Source organism: Typopeltis vanoorti, chromosome 11, assembly GCF_054136105.1.
Source record: "Typopeltis vanoorti isolate ZY-2024b chromosome 11, IOZ_Tvanoo_1.0, whole genome shotgun sequence".
NCBI lineage: Eukaryota > Metazoa > Arthropoda > Arachnida > Uropygi > Thelyphonidae > Typopeltis > Typopeltis vanoorti.
In genome coordinates, this window is record NC_143559.1 from 85,111,044 (window position 1) to 85,130,847 (window position 19,804).

The 19,804-nt window shown below is 34.0% G+C and overlaps 1 protein-coding gene across 1 annotated transcript in view; it reads right to left on the minus strand.

Annotated features, from left to right (window-relative positions):
- Positions 1-19,804, minus strand: part of LOC150101817 (protein NEDD1-like) — a 193,866-nt gene that overhangs the window by 45,728 nt on the left and 128,334 nt on the right. Inside the window, exon 8 of the mRNA XM_090399912.1 lies at positions 13,078-13,226. Coding sequence (XP_090256038.1) covers positions 13,078-13,226 — 149 coding nt within the window. The remainder of the gene's footprint in view (positions 1-13,077; positions 13,227-19,804) is intronic.

A 19,804-nucleotide genomic window follows, 5' to 3' on the forward strand; every position in this document is an offset into this window, starting at 1 on the left:
TTTTAGAACAGGATGGACTACCTATAAATTAAAGATGTCAAGAAATTATATTCTTGGTTTAATCCCTTAGGGACATGTATGATACTGTAAAATTCAATGCAACAGAAGTTCCTTTAATTTAGCATCAATTTTTACAGAGGTCGTTCATATTTTAAATAACTCTAGAATACTCATTGCTGAAAATTTTTGTAAACCCATGTGAGTATCTGGAAAATGCAACAACGGAAAAATGCTTGTAAATTGTACGTTAAAATAGTTGTTAAGATTGTGCACTTTAATTTTCAGAGTGAAATTGAAAGTTATTTTCAAAGTGTTTATGTCCCAAGTAAAAGGAATTACAGAGGATTATGTATGTGAAAGTGAACAATGGATTGAAGGTCACAGCCGCTGATGTCAGAACATTCACAGGATATTTGGGGATCTCCAACCCTGAAGCAAAAGACTCTTGCTACCCTGAAATGAAGGTCAAGACGACTGACATCAACGTGCACATGGGACATTCGGGGGTCTCCAACCCTAAAACAGGAACCCGAGAAAAATAGTATATAGGGAGCCTTGGAAGGAAGACTCTCTCATTCTCGCAATCTTTTTGGGACCGTTCGCAGACCCGACTAGAGTTCGCTGGAATGCACCCATGGTTATGGGGAGTGACAGAGGAGCAGCAGGAATTTCCATAATGAACTGTAGTTAGGAATTTGCTCACGACTATAGAGCAACGTGCATAGAAGGCCTGCACAGAAGAACAAGTCGGACAGCCTGCAGAAACAGACTAGGATCGTAAGGACTTGAAGGAAAGTACATATCGAAATGGACTTGTGAGTACATTTTCAAGTATTATCAGTAAAGTGCGAAAGGAGAATTGTGATCCTCTGATTGTAACATTCCTAGGACTTCAGTGTTGTAGCGGATAGAAAAAATTAGGACTGAAGCGTAGATATGAGAAAAATTTTGGGAAGATGATATAGTACAGGTGATATTGTAGAATATGAGGTTTTTTTCTATGTAAATGATTGATTTTTCTTTGTTTAAGGTTACGAGTTAAGATTAGATTAAGATTATGAGTGAGATTGTACAAAGTGTGTGGAGTAGTGTAAAATTTGTTTCAAGTTGCATCAAACATGTTTTGTTTGTTAACTGGAGACTTCTCCTGATCTTTACTTAATGCACTGTCTTGAAAAAAAATATTTGAACCTGTGAATAAGGGGAACTAAGGAATAGCCACGACTGAAAATTAAACCTTAGACCATTGATAGAATTATCCTATAGGTGTTATAGTTCATCTCCAATGCTTATCGATTAGGAACTTAGGTGACGCAGTCACAAATCAAATAAATTTTCCTAAGTTCTTTTCAGTGTAAGAGATTGCTTTCTGTATCTGAGAATTGTCTAGTACTTAGGTCAATTCACTAACAGCATCATCTTATATAGGAGCAATAAGAGCTAACTGTGGGGAATAAGACAAGAGATATCATAAGTGATAGGATAACTTTAAGAAAGCATAAGAGTACAATTAAAAGAATAAAAATAACACTAGTTAGAATACAGGAAGTAGTAGAAGCTAAAATTATTACAATGGCACAATTGATGTGCGTGTTTTACAATGCTATGCATTATGGGAAGGGTCACTACCCAGATCAGTTTCGACCTTTATTGAGGTTTGTTCAGTGGTAGCCAGACCCAGAGGTGATACCAAGTAATGCAGAAGTCATATTTCCATACACGAGTAGCACAAATATGTCAAAAAGCTGCCCAGTCCTGAAAATACTTCAGGTACAAACTTTGTTTGCTTACACTTCGATAAAGTATTAAATCAAGAATATAATTTCTTAGCATCTTTAAGTGCCATTTCCACTTAGTATAACCAAGTGGAAAAATTTCCAACTATCTTTAAACCAGAATATTTTAATAATAAGGTGTGACACCTATATCATTTATGCACAGTTTATAATTAAATTAAAAATTTAATTAAAATTTAAAAAATATTTAAATTAATTTAATTTAAATAGTAATGCTCCTAGTAATGAACCTTGCAACACACCACTAGTCACCTGTTTTTGCCTTGATTCTGTCCCACCATATACCACTTTTTGATATCTGTCTCCAGCAACCACCCATTTATCCACACAACCAGTGTCATATCCATCCCTATTTGTTTGTGAGTATGTTTGTAACAGAATTAGTGTAATGAATTTGTGTAACAGAGTTCCATGTGGCGCAAAATCCAGCAGAATCATTGTGCAGCCATTTCCTTTATCCAACTCAACTGTGACTATTATAAAAAGATAATAAATTACAAAGGCATGACCTACCTTTCACAAAGCCATGTTGCCCCCCCCTCATACAGTGTTATATTTTTATCCACCCATTCTTAAATTCTCTTTTTGATCAATTTTTCCAGTACTTTTATCAACACAGCTGAGATAGTGATTGGTGTATAATTTGATACTGTAGTCTTAGAACCTACCATATGAAAGGAAATTGTTATGGTAGGTTCTAAGACTGCAGTATCAAATTATACACCAATCACTATAAATCCAAGCTTATATTACATCTAATCCCACAGCTGTATTTAAATTGAGATTTGGCAATATCCTAAGAACCACCAATTCATTCGACTCTGTTCCTACATTTGTGTCTTTCACATATTCATAGTGAAAAATTTATGGAGACAAAAACATGTGTTCGAATAATTACTTTACTTATAATAAAGAAAATAATAATTTTGGCATTTTGACCTCCATATTGAGGTCATCATGGACAACATACATATGTACAGGACACAAGCTGCATGACACTATGCAAAAGTAAGATGGATCTAATTGTTTTGTTAAGCATTTAACCTAGTCTGACCTCTGGTGAAAAAAAAAAATTAAATATATACAAAATTAAAAATTAATTCACAAAATGAGAACCTGTGTAGCACAGTGGATGTGGCTTTGCACACCACGACGCTTAACTGCACGAAGGAAGACTTCTTGGTTTCGAATCTAGTCAGCGACTAGAAGAAATTTTTCTAAGCCTTTTTTCGACTAGTTCCCGAGTTAGTCTATCTCTGGTATGGGCAAGCAGGTTTTTTGTCTCGTAAACTCTGGTTTTTCATCCTAAACTCAAGAAAATTGACTGTAGAATCCACATTATTTCAGACATTAAATACAAGTGTTAGGGTTAGGGGTCACGAGATGGCGGCACTTTTTGAGCCATCTCTCTTCACTGCATGCTGCTTAATTAGTGATAGCCTTGGGCCAGCTATTTCTGATTGGGTACCAGTGGAGATTGAACTGCCCACTCAGTCTCCAAAAGTTAGATAAGGCTAAAACGGCCTCGCCTACTTCCTATATATACAGGAATAAAAAGGCATTAGCTGATTTTTTTTCTCCCCAAAATAAAATAAACTTTTCGTTCATATCAGTATAATAATATACTGATAATATACAATGTCTCATTGCAACCTACAGATCTTATGATGAGCTTTGATATAGAATCTTTATATACAAATGTACCTTTCAAGGAGACTTTAAAATTACTTGCTGACATCTTTCCAGAAGACGTTATAAAACTATTCGATTTTGTAATACACTCTGGATATTTCTTATGTCAAAACAAATTTTACAGCCAAGTAGAAGGAACGGCCATGGGAAGCCCTCTCTCTCCTGCTTTAGCCAACTTTTATTTAGAACATCTAGAAAAAGTCCTCTTCTCATCTATTTTCCCTCAACCATCCTTTTGGGTCAGATATATAGATGACATCTTTACTGTATGGCCACACAACAAAGACTCCATACCTTCTTTTTGAAACAGTATCAGTTCCTTACATCATCATATAAAGTTTACTATGGAAATGGAAGAAAACAACCAGTTATCTTTTTTAGACGTTCTCCTCATCCGGTCACCTTCAAATACTCTTACGACTACAGTTTACAGGAAACCAACGTTCACAGGTCGTTATATTCTTAAAGAATCAGCCCATCATCCTTGTCAAAAAACAGGAATCATAAAATGTCTAATCAGAAGAACCAAAACTAATTCTTCTACTTCTAATTTTCTATAGAAAGAACTTTCTACTATCCAACAACACATGAAACTCAATGGCTTTTCCTCAATATCTTCTCAACATCTTCTCGATTCTTATAATCCACCACAAAACAATGATGATTCAATACGTCGAGTTTCAATTCCTTACATCTCCAGGATTTCAGAACCTATCACAAGAATTCTGAAGAAATATGAGTTAACAGCTACGTATTCACCTATTAATAAATTATCTTCCCATTTTCCTTCTCCTAAAGACAAACGCTCAACTATGTCTCTTCCTGGAGTTTATCAAATTCCCTGAAACTGTGATCTCTCCTATTTTGGACAAACTGGACGTTCTCTTGAAAAAAGAATCCAAGAACATCAATCCTCCATTCATCACAACAAACCTGAAAAATCTGGATTGGCTCAGCACGGGATTGAAACTAACCATAACATCCTTTGGTCAAAAACTCGCCTCTTACACAGATCCCATTATAAATTTGAATGTTTATTCAAAGAAAGCGTAGAGGGCTTACTCCATTGTCCTAACCTGAATCGGAATGGCTGTATATCTATATAAAAAATCTGGGAAAGTCTAATCAGGATAACTCATTAATTCATATTAATTTTATGTTATTTAATATTATTAATTAATATCTTTATTTCAATCATGTCTCTGCTTAAAAATATTCCCTTTAATACTTAGTGATATAACATCACACGGCTTGTTCTATTTTTAAATGATCTATTGTTAGTATTCCACCTTGTATTTTTTTAAACTGTGCTTATAGTGCCACTGAAGATGGTCTGCTATTTCCAGACCAAAATATTTGGTTAATTAAATATCTTTCTTGTGTTTACGTGCATATATTATTCACTTTCTACCTACAAAAAGAAGGCACAGCCATGGGCTCACCACTACCTCCCCCCACTGCTAACTTTTACATGGAACATTTTGAGATTCCTCTCCTTTAAAACCCAAAGTCTGGCTTAGATACATTGATGATGTTTTCACTATCTTGCCCCATGGCCGCCAGACATTAGACACTTTCCTCAGCCCCTAAACAAACAACACAAACGCATACAATTCACGACTAAGATTGAAAAGCAGAACATACTTCCATATCTAGATACACGTCACATATCTTTCTTCTGGCATTCTTTCCTTCACTATTTATCAAAAAATGACACATACTGGCCAATACATACATAAAAACACTCCTACCACAACCCAACACAAAAATCATGGGGTTATTAATACGCTAAAAAACAGCGCTTTGAAGATTTTCTCCAACGAACAAGCAATTAAAGATGAATTAAAAGTTTTCAGCAATACCTTCCTAAAAGATTACAGTGTTACAGCCAAAATACTATCAACAAAATTCTGTATAAGATCTCACTTATAAATAAAAATAAACCTGTAACCATTCCATGCATTAAAGGGATATCAGACAAAATAAATAGCATACTACAAAAATACAACCTTAAAGCCACCTTTAAACCTCCCGCAAAATTAAAGAACTTACTCAACTCATCCAAGGATCCCCATCCTCCACTGGCCCACCCTGGAGTATACCGTATTCATTGCACCTGTAATTTGTCCTATATAGGAGAAACGGGGTACACAATTCCTATCAGAAAAAAAGGAACATAAACGACACATTAAATATAATAACCATGGTCAAGCTGGTCTCTCTCTCTCTCTCTCTCTGATCATGCCCTAAACACTTTACATAGAATTTGTTGTGATGTAAACCTGTTGTCTACATGACACCGAAATATGGTATGAACGTAAATTTAAGGAGGCCTGTGAGATTCTTATCAATCACCCGAATCTTAACAATAATGACAGTCTAAAAATCCCAAGAATTTGGAAGGAACATATTCTACCCACTTATCCTTTCTCCATAAAAGTTAATTATATATAGACCATAGGTAATCCAGGATCCTAAATCTAATATAATAATTGTCATGTTAAATGAACATCATTTTTACTGTAACAAAACTATCTATATGAAAGAATGTTTCTCTGATGTTGTCTTAAATAGAATATAGCTTTGATGTAGTTAATTTATTTTATTTCATTTATTTATTGTAATTTTATTTTATTTTCACTAGAGGTCAGGCCAGTAGAATAATCATTGATCAAATCATTTTCTGTTCAGCATACTATGTGAAATGTAATTTAGCTTGTCTTTGTATATATATGTATACTCCAGATAATGACCTTCATATGAAGGTCAAAACGTCAGGAAATTAAAATAACTATTTATAACACGGTTGTAGAGTCCATAATTTGTGTAAAAATCATGAATTTCTGCACCAGGGAAAACTTTCATTAAGTATACCCCTGATCATTGAGTCTCTGCACATAAATTTTTCCTTAACTGTTTTTCTGGTTTGTTTGCTCAGTCATTATTACTACTTTGGACATCTGCTTCTTTCTCTTCTCAGTCCCAATCTCTTGCTGTTTCTGCAATTTTTCAATTTTGCATTCTGTCTTGTGAAGGATTAGCATTCAAGTGTGCTATTTCTTTATTTATGTCTATTTCGTTCTCCTCTATTTCCATGGCCATATGTTATCAAAATGGAACATACCATAAAAAACAGCTAACAGAAAACAAACATAATGAACTCTTCATAAATCGTAACTGTACAAAACTAAGCCTAAATGGGTGCTTCGTCCAGACAGCACAACCTGATTTAAACTTCTGCTTCTTTTCAATAAGTTTTCATCATAAAAGGAAATCTATTATATCATGCATTACAAAAATTTTAGTATCTTTTTTCAGGATGGGGTACTCAGTATTCAAGATTCCAAATTTAGTCATCATCATGCATATCAAGGATTTAGGCCTAGCATGGCCTGTTCTGGCCTTAGAAGTCATCGTTGAATTGTTTAAGAGGACATCCTGGTTTTCTTTTTCCTAATGGCTTGTACTTTAAGGTTTTGGTAATCTTTCTGTTTTCATTCTTTGAATGTGTTCCATCCATTTATGTTTATATTTTTTAATTTTTTTCTCTTTCTTTTTTTTCCAAATTTAGTTAAAATCTAAAAAAGTATAGATCTACTTATATTTGGGATTAACTTATTTGAAAGAATAAAATAAATAAAATGCATTAATATTAAGCACTATATAAGAAAACTTTTCCCTAAGCAATTCAGCACTTTTACTGCTGAGTATATACTGACATAACACTGAATTATAACCACGTGCCTGATATTGTCTCAAACTGCATTTTTGCATGGATAACAGGGAAAACTTTTACCTGCAATGGCATTAATTCCACTAAATGCCTAATGAAGCACCATGAATCTATAATGCTGGTATCTGCAGAGAACACATCAGGGTCACTGAGTGGAGGAAGAGAGCAGTGCATGTGTTAGAATTACCCATAAGCATTCAAATGGATGACATCTGATGAATTTGCTGGCCAGCAATAGGTGACATCCTCTGTGTGTTTTGTGAATAAACCTTGTGGTTAGGGCTGCACAGTATTATGATTTAATATACTGGAAGATTCCACCTGAGAACACATGCAATATGTTCAAAACAAATATAAAAATGGAGGAAAACTGACATGTTGTTGTTGGCCTAAATGTCCCACTGCAAGGTAAAGGCATCCCCCAATCTCTCCCACTCTTTTCCTCTCCTGGGCCACTGTTGTCCATATTAACCTAGCGGTTTTTTGATGTCATCTCTCAGCAGCCACTCTGTTGCTCTCTTTGACCATCTTGATATCTTGCTAAGTGGACTGCGCAATCCTATTTTGATTTCCTAGCTCTCTAAACGACATATTTGATTTTTGTTAGGTCTCTAAGTCTTTGTTCCTTATTCTATCTAATCTGGATACTCTGAGTAAACTCCTCTCTATTGCTCTTTGCTAAACTTGGAGTTTTTTTTGTTTGTGTGGTGGTTAATGCTAAAGTCTGGGAACCATAAGTCAAAGTTGGTAGAACAATCATATCTAATAATTTTCTTTTTAGACAAATGAGGAGGTTCCCTTTCATCCAATGTTTCATTCACAAGTAGCTCTTCCAAGCACTGTAGATTCTGCACTGGATTTCAAGGTCAAAGCAATTTGACATGCTGATCATTCGTCCTAAGTATTTGTAATTTTCTACGTATTCTATTATAGTATATTTAACATCAATGGGAATATGTTTTGTTTGTCAATATTTTTGTTTTATGATAGTTTATTGTTAGACCTATTTCCTTGCTTTTTATGCTTAATCATCAGATTAAGTTGGGAGCCATCTTCAGCAAATTGAACAATGCTATCCAAAAGTAGACTATTTAACATCTTCCCCTGAATATTAATACCATAATCATCCCAATCCAGATTCCTGACATAAAAACTTATAATCCTGTACTGAAGATGCCTGACACTTATGTGAGAATTTTACATTAAATAAGTTTTTTTTATATGAGTTTTCTCCATTTTTATATTTATTTTGATTATGCCAACTCACAGTATTCCATTACTGAAACATGCAACATGTCAGGGTGCATGTGACTTGCTAAGAGCTACCATTATGATATATTGGTTAATACACAATAGATTTCTGATTCTAACTAGAGCAGCTAATCCCATCCTATTATATTACCTAACCTAGCCTACATAACAGAAACTATGCATGAGGAGTCCATCAACTCATATTATATGCATCATGTGGGTAGCTCTACACCTAAAAGTGGAACAAGAACTGCTCATCCCCCCCCCTGCTATTTTTGACACTGACTTTCAGTGTCAAGTGGGTGTCTTGTGAGCTTTCAGTACAGAAACTCCATACTTGCAACTGAGTAGAGTAAGCAAACAGCAGGTTGTGCTACATTGAATATTGAGGCATATGATACTCAATCCCCAAGTTATCATGACCTATTCTGTGATATCTTTGCCTGTGGCTTTTCTCACACAACACTACCATCTAGAATATTGTTCCTGTGCTTTCCCAGGTCATATTTATGACATTAACTTTGATTAGCATGTGTGAGTCAATGCATCCTTCACTCACCACAAGCATCCATTTTCTGTGCTCCTTTACAGTTTCAGTGCAGGAGGTAGTTTGATAGTTTTGAATGTTTTACACCATTCTGTGTAAGCCTTAACTAATGTGGACTGAGCAAAGAGTAAGGTGCACTGCATCCAGATGGATGTACATGCCATTCCAGCTCTGATGACCATGCCCTATTCTGTGATATCTTACCTTTTCTCATGAATGCAACCTTAACAATGTGGCTTACACAACTATAAAAATCCGATTTCACTATGTACTTTTAAACTGCAATATGGATGGTGTGATGAGGATAGTCAAACTAAGACATCTTCAGACATTTTAGAAGTCAGTTTCTTCACCAATGTACCCAGAAATGCCACAGTGGATCTACTTATAAATCTTTTACCACTGAACACTGTAGGACTTTTGAAACACTGTATGAAAAACACTTTTTTCATATTTCAAGACAAATATTGGGAACAAAAAGGCCTTCCCATGAGCTCTCCCCCTTTCTCCAGCCTTAGCCAACTTGTTTATGGAAAATTTCGAAACTAAAGCATTAAAAAAATTATCAAAAAATCCCCAAAAAATTGGCTATGTTACACGACCATATTTTTGTTATTTGGTCAGTAACAGTGGATGAGTTAATTACTTTCAAAGATTATATGAACAACTTGCATCAAAATATAAAATTCACTCTTGAACTAGAACAACACAAAAAAACTTTCCTCGCCATTCCTTGATATCCTTGTCAAAGTAAATGAAGGAATAAAGAATTGCACTACCTGAAACAGAACCTTGCACTCAGTTGTTATGAACCCAAGGTGATCAGAAAAATTCATAATACATCTCCCTTAAACAGAATTTCAAGAAAGCAATAACGGCGCTGCCTTACATCAAGAATGTCACAGACAAAGTGGATGCGTTGCTCTGTGAGTACAACGTAAAAGTGACTTTTTTTACCTTTACAAAAAAATCTCAAAATTCCTATATCCACCAAAACCTTCACATCACCCCATGAAAAAACCAGGCGTTTATGAGATTGCTCATGTGGCATTTGCTATGTAAGCCAGACAAGAGGGTCGGGAGAGATCTGCATGTCTGAACATGTAAAAGATGTTGAAAAAAGAAGATGACATAAATCAGGCCTGGCATTCCAAACAACTACTACAGGCCATCAAATACTTTGGCAACAAACAAAAATGTCATATATTGATCTTAACTATTTTACAAGAAAATTTAAGAAGCCTCTCAAATGATTAGGATCACTATACAATGCAATAAAAATCAAAGCTTAATTGTACATCAAGTATGATCTGCTTTCATCAAAAATTAACTGCCATGGACCTAAGATACACACATGACACCACAGAACGTGACAGCAAAAACTAGCAATGTTCCAACACGTATACAAGTAATGAATTTACTGTTTATATTCTGGTTTATCAATTATGTGAAGTAACAGTTGTGAAGTAATCAAAACATCTAATATGTGTAATTAACTGTTAATAGGCTTCTATTGTGTAAAACTTTTCTGTACCAGTATCCCTGATGATGTAAGTCTTATGACTTACAAAACTTGTCAGGTTTCAATTACTTATTTTTATTAAACTCTTTAGTTACATCATAATGTAGTCTCAATATCAAAAACTACCCAAACTGCTAAACCACAGAAACTTATGTTTGTATGAGGATAGTCATAATTCAATATCAGTATAAACAACATTATTCATTCATATAACTGATTCTCTTAAAATTATCAATTAATTATGCTTATATTTACAACCAAAAGCAATTTTATTAAAAATTATGATTTTTTTTTAATGAAAAATTCTAGTACTCATATAATATATGATATACAAATCTTTAAATCCTACTGGATAACTATTCTATTTTCATCATCATCATCATCAAATACCTGCCATGTACCCTCAAGGGGGTGTACAGGATATGATAGTACTACATGAAAAATTTACATCATTACTAACTTCCTATCTACAATTTTCCTCCAAATCGGTCTGTTACTTGTCAAGACTCCAACATTATCAGATCTTATATTTCTATCATCTAAGGCACTTTGTACCGTATCAATCCACCTATATCTTGGCCTTCCTCTGGGTCGTTTTACTACAAACCTGGCAGAGAACACTTGTTTTGCTAATCTTTCTTCGCCCATTCTGTTTAAGTGACCATACCACCTGCTAACGTATTCATGGATGCTGACAATGTCAAGTTCTTTCCTAATATCCTCGTTTTTAATATGATATTGCCATTGATGCCATCTGTTCATGCCTCTAATCTTTCTCAGGACTCATATCTGTGGTCTCTAGTCTTTGGTCAAGTGTTTTACTTCTGACCCAGCTCTCAGATCCATAAGTTAAAACTGGTTTGAACACTGTCTTGTATACAGCTAATTTAGTGTTCCAATTAATTTCTCTCTTATTTTCATATGAATCTATTCTATTCTGTTAATTTAAATTCTCAAGTTTTATAGGTTTTGAACGAAGTGGCTGCAGTTCACTTTTATTGTCATACCGAGGATAATTAATATTTAACTGACCAAAATGTATTCTTATTATCTTAAACTAAAATGATGGCCAACATGATGGGATTTCATGCCAGGGAACAGTGAACATCAAGGTGAACAGTGAAAAGTCAGCCACTGGAGCAAACCCCAAATCACCATAAGCAAAATTCAAGATTTACACTTTTACACTATCAATGAAAAGCATCAGAGGAAAAGTGAAACTGAAGAGCTGGAAAAGCACCAGGTTGATATAATTGTTATTGAAAAAAAAAAAAAAAAGACAAAAACAGAATGGCATTCTTCTAAATAACAAATACAAGATGTTATATTCAGCCAACAATGATCAAGGAAAGGAAGGAGTAGCTATAATAATCAATAAGGTGCCAAGAAAAAAGCTGTCCAAAATCTAGAGTTATATAGTGTAAATGAGGCATTATATTAAGTAATACAGTCTATATCTGAATTGTAAAGTCAGCAAAATTAAAGAAGGTACAGCAAGATACTTTGATGTTAAATCAGGTGAGACCAGGGTGTACATTAAGAAGGAAAGTAACATTAGGCTTGCTATCAAAACTGGAGATATTCAACTCGGCACTTTTACTTTAAGCAGATAATGTTATGCTTCTAAATAAATCCAGTACGAGTATACAGAATTCTCTAACTAAATTGAATAACTCCTATAATAAATTTGGTATAAAAATCATATATATATAGAAAATGATATGAAAATGGACAGGAACAATGAAAACATCAACTGCATTCTAAACAGGAAACCAATAGAATAAGTAAAACATTTCAACTATTCAGGTAATATTTTTAGTAAAGATAGAAATTATAAATGAGAAATTTACAACAGAATTATCATAGCTGGTATAACAGGGAATCAATTAAATAAATTTATATAGAAATGACAGAAAAATTAGGAGGGAAGACATTAATGGCAGAATCATATTAAAAATTAGGATACTAGGAAGGAACTTGACATTGTTAGCATTCAGGATTGTGTGAACAAAACTAATCTCAGGTAGTACAGAATAGCAGAATAAAGGTTTACAAAAATAAGTGTTTATTGGTAGGATGTCAGGAAGCAGAGGAAGATCTTGGTGACTTGATATATTAAGAAGTGCCTCAGAAGATCAAAATATAACATCTGACAATATTGGATTCCTGACAGACAACAGATTAATTTGGAGGAAAATTTTATAGAAGATGTAATGATGCAAATTTTCATGTAGTACTATCATAATATTCTGTATGTCCCCTAAGGGAACATATCAGGAATTTGAAGACGATGATGATAATGGATAATTTACACACAAAACTTAAAAATTAATGCTAAAAAACAATTTTTATTTTGCTCTCTGTAGGAAAATTATCTGAAGCATGCTGACACTTTAAAATGTGAGACCTACAAATGTTTATGACCAGGAATGACATTTCTAAAGTGATGTGTCACATCAACGTAATTAGTAGCAAAAAGAATAAAGCATAATTGACTGAAATAATTTTTGAATCAAATACATATATATTAACTTACCTGAGGCACACAGCTTTCAGACAAACCTGTTGTTAAAGTTGCAGAATGATCTGGAACTGGAGAGCAACTACCACCACCAATAGGCTGTTTCCTAACTGTTATAGATGATTCACTGTAACTCTCATCTCTTAAAGGTGAAAACAATGACTCTATTTAAAAACAGAAAGTAAAGATTAAACATGAAATAAATCAAATTCAGTGAAATGATAATTGCACAATGAACCCTGAAAAAATTGAAGACAATGATAAAGAGAGTAAAATAATTTAGATAGTGTTAAGCAGTTGAGGCAATGCTTTGTCTTTGAAACTGTTTAAGTTTAATTATCCAGTATTTGAGTAAACAAAATTTCCCAGTAAAAATCTTTGCACTTTATTTTATACAGAATTAATTCAGTATCAATGAAAAGTTTCAAAAATTCTCCTAGATAAAAATAAAAGGAATACTGATATTATTTTTATTTCTTTCTCCAAATGAAACTATAAAGGAACACTTAGAAATTATTATTTTCAATACAAAATTCTGTGAACTGAAAATTTAAATGATTTCTGAATTTTCATTTCAAACAAATATTCATCTTAAAAGCGTTCAAGGAATAAAATATATGTGAGTGTAGATTTCAAGAGACTAAATTATGGGGAGTCAAAGCTAGATAAGTGGGAGGAGACCACTATATGACGCATAACAGAATATGGAGAAATAAGTGGGGCTTGTGATCCAATGTCCACTCTTTATATCTTCCCATGTTAGCAGATATTCATCAGGACACCTAAACGAACAAGGATGGGCTGGCATTTTAGGACTTAGACGACCAATCAAACTATTTTGTACTGACCAAAACCTGTGCATTATGATGCATCATCTGGATAAACAAAATCCTTCGGTTTCTGTGAGTACCTTATTAAACCACATCCTCATAAAATAGTTGTATGCTGTACTTTAATCATTTTCAAAATATTACATAGTTAATAATGGATAACACATGTGCAATAAATAATAGAATTTAAATTAAACTTGACAAGAAATTATATTCTTATTTTATTCTTTATCAAGTGTATACAAACAAAGTTTGTTCATGAATTATCTTCATGAATAGGCTACTAGTATATAGAGACCAATAACTTCCTATCAAATTGCCTTAGTATCCTATGATGCAACACATCCTTTTGGAACATGTATAATTCATGTTGGAGATTTAATGGAATATTATCAGCAATGAGAAAGGATTAAAACTAATTTTAATAAGGTGTCAATTGGGGGAATATTGGTAAACAATGAGATGATGTCAAAGCTGACCGATATGTCTGTATTATTATTGAAAGTAAGATTTTCAATTAAGTTTATAGAGTAGAGTTTTTTACATAAGATGTGGTAAGACCAGTGAGAGGGGAAGGGGGCTCAAAGAGTTAGCTAGCTTCTTTGACAATTTGTAGCAAGGTGCATCTATTATAGAAGTCTTAGGGGAGAATTAGGTTTGTGGATTTTAGGTAAACCGTATATATACGGGGGGGGGGGGGACGAGAACAGAACGGTTTGAGTTTTTTTGTAATGTCGATGTATAACATCAAACGCGCGGAATCTGTCACTTTGCTCCAGAAACAGCCAATAACATCAAACTTGAATGATATATTCACGTAAACACAAGAAAGATATTTATTTAACCAAATATTTCGGTCTGGAAATAGCAGACCATCTTCAGTGGTATTACAAGAACAGTTTAAAAAAAATACAAGCTAGAATACTAACAATAGATCACGCAATAAAAATAGAACACGCTGCATGATGTTATATCACTAAGTATGAAACAAAATATTTTGAAGTAGAGACATGATTGATAAAAAAAAAATTAATGAGTAATCTTGATTAGACTTCGCAGATTTTTGATATAGATATACAGTCATTACGATTCAGGTTGAGATGATGGAGTAAGGCCTCCACGCTTTCCTTGAACAAACGTTCGAACCTATAAAGGGATCTATGTAAGAAGCCAGTCCTGGATCAAAAGATGCTGTGGTCAGTTTCAATCCCGTGTTGAGCCAATCCAGACTTTTCAGGTTTGTTGTGAAGAATGGAGGATTGATGTTCTTGGATTCTTTTTTCAAGAGAACGTCCAGTCTGTCCAAAATTGGAGAGATCACAGTTGTAAGGAATTTGATAAACTCCAGGAAGAGATAAAGCTGAGCGTTTGTCTCTAGGAGAAGGAAAATGAGAAGACAATTTGTTAATAGGTGAATACGTAGTTGTTAAATCATATTTCTTTAAAATTCTTGCGATAGGTTCTGAAATACCGGAGATATAAGGAACAGGCACTCAACGTATTGAAATTTTGTTGTTTTATGGAGAATTATAAGAATTGAGATGTTGAGTACTTTTTTCAGAAAAGCCATTGAGTTTCATGTGTTGTTGGATAGTAGAAAGTTCTTTCTGTAGATAATCAAAAGTAGAACATTAATTTTGGCTCTTCTGATGAGGCATTTTATAATTCCTGTTTTTTGACATGGATGATGGGCTGATTCTTTAAGAATATAACGATCTGTGAACGTTGGTTTCCTGTATACTGTAGTTGTAAGAATATTTGAAGGTGACCGGATGAGGAGAACGTCTAAAAAAGATAACTGGTTGTTTTCTTCTATTTCCATAGTAAACTTTATACGATAATGCAAGGAATTAATACTGTTTAAAAAAGAAGGTAAAGATTCCAGACTGAAATATTTGGTTAAATAAATACCTTTCTTGTGTTTACGTGAATATATCATTCAATCTTATGTCACAAGTATCCTTAAAACAGCAACATCAGACTTGACATAGCTAACATCCTCTCCCAGTTATCACATCAAAAAATTAATTTATCTTCCAGACAACTCTCTGCCCTCAGAAAATTACAGAAAGAAAAAAGTATTGTCATCACCAGAGCTGATAAGGGTAATGCCAGAGTCGTTCTTAACACCTCAGAATATAATCGGAAAATGGATATTATTCTCCGTGATCGCGCTACCTACATACCACTTGAACAGGATCCCACAAAAACTCAAGTTAAAAAATTAAAAAACTTACTTTAAAAAAGTGTCCTCCTGACATTACAAAAAAACTCAAACCATTCTGTTCTCATCTCCCCCCCCCCCCCGTATATACAGTTTACCTAAAAATCCACAAACCTAATTCACCCCTGAGACCTATAGTAGATACCACCAATGCACCTTGTTACAAATTGTCAAAGCAGCTAGCTAACTCTTTGATTCCCCCCCCCTCCTCACTGGTCTTACCACATCTTATGTAAAAAACTCTACCCACTTTAAAAACTTAATTGAAAAATCTTACTTTAAATAATACAGACATATTGGTCAGCTTTGACATCATCTCATTATTTACTAATATTCCCCTAATTGACACCTTAATACTCTTAAAAAACGTTTTTCCTTCTGATATCTTAGAGCTCTTTTCCTTTGCCATCACCTCTGGTTATTTTTCTTGGAAGAACACAATTTTTACATGGAAAATTTTAAAAAATGAACCATAGACTCTTCCCATCTAAAACCTTCTATCTGGCTAAGATATGTAGATGATGTGTTCTCAATTTGGCCTCATGGCCTAGACACCTCGATAGTCTACATCCAAGAATCCAGTTTACAATGGAAAAGGAAAATAACAATAGTTTACCCTTCCTAGAACCTCAGTAACATGCCTTCCTAATGGTAACCTTTCTTTCTCTGTACATAGAAAAACCTACTCATACAGGCAGATACATTCACAACCCCCCCCCCCTCCCCTCAGCAATATGGCATTATTAAAACCAATAAAGCCCACAATCTTTGTTCCAGTGAAACTCCTCTTTCAACTGAACTCAAATTAAAAAAATAATCAAGTCCTTCTCCATTCCCTGACCATCTCTTTAGAAGGACTTCAGAAATGCCATCACAAGACTTTACATCCATGGTACATCAGAAAAAATAGCCAGATCATGAAAAAAATACAACCTCCAACACAGCTTTTAAGTCCCACCATAAACTTGCTACACTTATCCGTTCCACCAAAGATCAGCTCCCTCCTCTCTCAGCGCCTGGAGTATATAGAGTACCTTTGCCTGTAAACTGGCTTACTTCAGACAGACAGGCAGATCAGCAACCATCCGATTAGAAGAATACAAGTCATACATCTGCAATCATGATTATGGTCAATCTGGTCTTGCAGACCATGTTTTGGATACAACCCACAGGATCTCCTGGAAAAAACCACCATGCTCCACTATAGTAAATTCAAAAAAGAAAGATTGTTCTTTGATTCCGCATCTGCACTCAGGAATCAACCTAATTTAAACAAATACCGTTGCATTAAACTTCCCAAAATTTGGGAAACGTTAATTATCAGAGATCCTTCTTTACATCCTAGGCCACCTGCAAATGCACCACCTAGATAGGAATTTAGTTTCACTCACTATTGTATTGTATTTGTGTGTGTGTGTGTGTTGTTACAAAAAGTTTTTTGTAATCCCTGAAGATGTCTCTGTGATGGAGACGAAATACTGGAAGTATTAAAATTAGTTTTAATCCTTTCTCAGTGCTGATAATATTCCATTAAACTTCCAACATGAATTCTTCACAGCACTTAAGCCTCAACATACGGACATGTACAATGTTATGCATTTATGGGATGGGTCACTACCTAAAACCAGATAATACCAGAGATACCAAGGTTAAATTAATACAGAAGCCATATATTTCAAATATACAAGTAGTAAAAAGGTGAATCACCTTATTATTATAATACTCTGGATTAGAGATAGATGTAGAAAGTTTTTTTTCACTTAGTTAGAAATAAAATTAACCCTGACAAGAAATTATATTCTTGTTTAATCCTTTATCAAAGTGTAAGCAAAAAGTTTGTGTGTGAAGTATCTTCACAACTAGGCTACCTGTATACAGAGGCTGATGACTTTACATCAATTGCATTAGTAACGCTAATTACTAATGCAATTGCATTAGCAATGAAAAAGCATACATTCTTTAGGACGTTTTGATGTGCATTATGACTTCACATCATCTGCTACTAAGACAGCTGATGTGAAGTCATCAGCCTTGATGTGCAAGTGACCTTGTCGTGAAGATACTCCAAGCACATACTTTATTTACTTACACTTGGATAAAGAAAAATAATATAATTTCTTAACAAGTTTAATTTAATTTGTAAAGTGAAAAAACTTCCAATAAGTAATAGAGTTTATTTATTAAACAAAGAAAGTAAAGCTATTTTTTGTAACAGAGTGGTGAAACTTTAAATTTATCCAACTATGTTACAGAGAGGCTAAATAAATGGGATTATATTATATTATATTAAATTAAATAAGGATTATTAATTTGGCATATCTGTATGCATTTCTTAAAGGTAAGGATGATAGAGTACTTGGAAAAAAGCTTAATGGCTGAGTATGTAGTTAAGAAGTGATGAAGGACCGATAACTTGAGTCTAGAGATGATTATCAGATAGCCAAAAAATACGAATAAATGAACAATGAAAAAAAATGGATTAAACAAATTAAGAATTTAAAATAAATGAAAATGGGGTGCTTAAGGGTCAAAGCTGTATAAATGAGAGGAGACCTCCACATAGCCTTTAAAGGAATGCGGAGAACTGACCAGAGCTTCTGACCTAAAGTCCAAGTCCAATCCTCACTTTTTCATGGTGCACTCTGATAGGTATATACCAGGATAATGAACAAATGAGAATGGGTTGGCAACTTGGGTTTAGCTGACCAAATTGTATTCTTATTGGCTTAAACAACAAATAAAATGATGATACAATATGACAGAATTTCATGCTGGCAAGGTCTCCTTATTTTACATTATGGAAAATACTAAGGATAGTGATCAGAACTTACTCCAACTTTACTGCGAGTTGCTCCAGCCTGAACCAGGAGTTGGCTCATGCTTGGATCCGCCAAACCTTTTATAATAAATTTGATATGAAAATGATATGATAAAAACAAGACAAAGGCAATGAAAATAGGCAGAAACACTAAAAATATCAAGTGCATCATGAATAGGGAACCTATAGAAGAAGTAAAACATTTCAACTACCTAGCCACAATTTTTAGTGAAGATTGTAAATTAAATAAGGAAATAGGCAGCATCAACCAAGCCGGTATGGAGGAAGTCAACTGAATAAATTTATATGGAATAAGAGAGAAATTATTCAAAAAACTGTCTTGTATGCAGCTAAATTAGCTGCATACAAGTGTTCAAACCAATTTTAACTTATGGATCTGAGAGCTGGGTAAAAATAAAACAATTGACCAAAGGAATGTATGAAATGTGTTAGCAGAGCTAATCTCAAGTGGTATGGTCAAGTTAAACAGAATGGAAGAGGAAAGATTAGCAAAACAAGTGTTCTCTGCCAGGTTGGCAGGAAAAAGACCCAGAGGAAGAACAAGATATAGGTGGATTGATACAGTAAAAATTGCCTTAGAAAACAGAAAAATAAGATCTGATAATGTTGGAGTCTTGAGAGATAACAGATTGATTTGGAGGAAAATTGTTGATAGGAAGTCAGTAATGATATAAGTTTTTCGCGTAATACTATCATATTATCCTGTACACCCCTTGAGGGTACATCTCAGGAATTTGATGATGAATAAGTGAAAATAAAGAACAAAAGAAACATAAAACCTATTGTGTCCACTGCAAGAGACTGCAGCATAATGGCCTGTATTTGAATAGATTTGGAATCAGGAGCCTG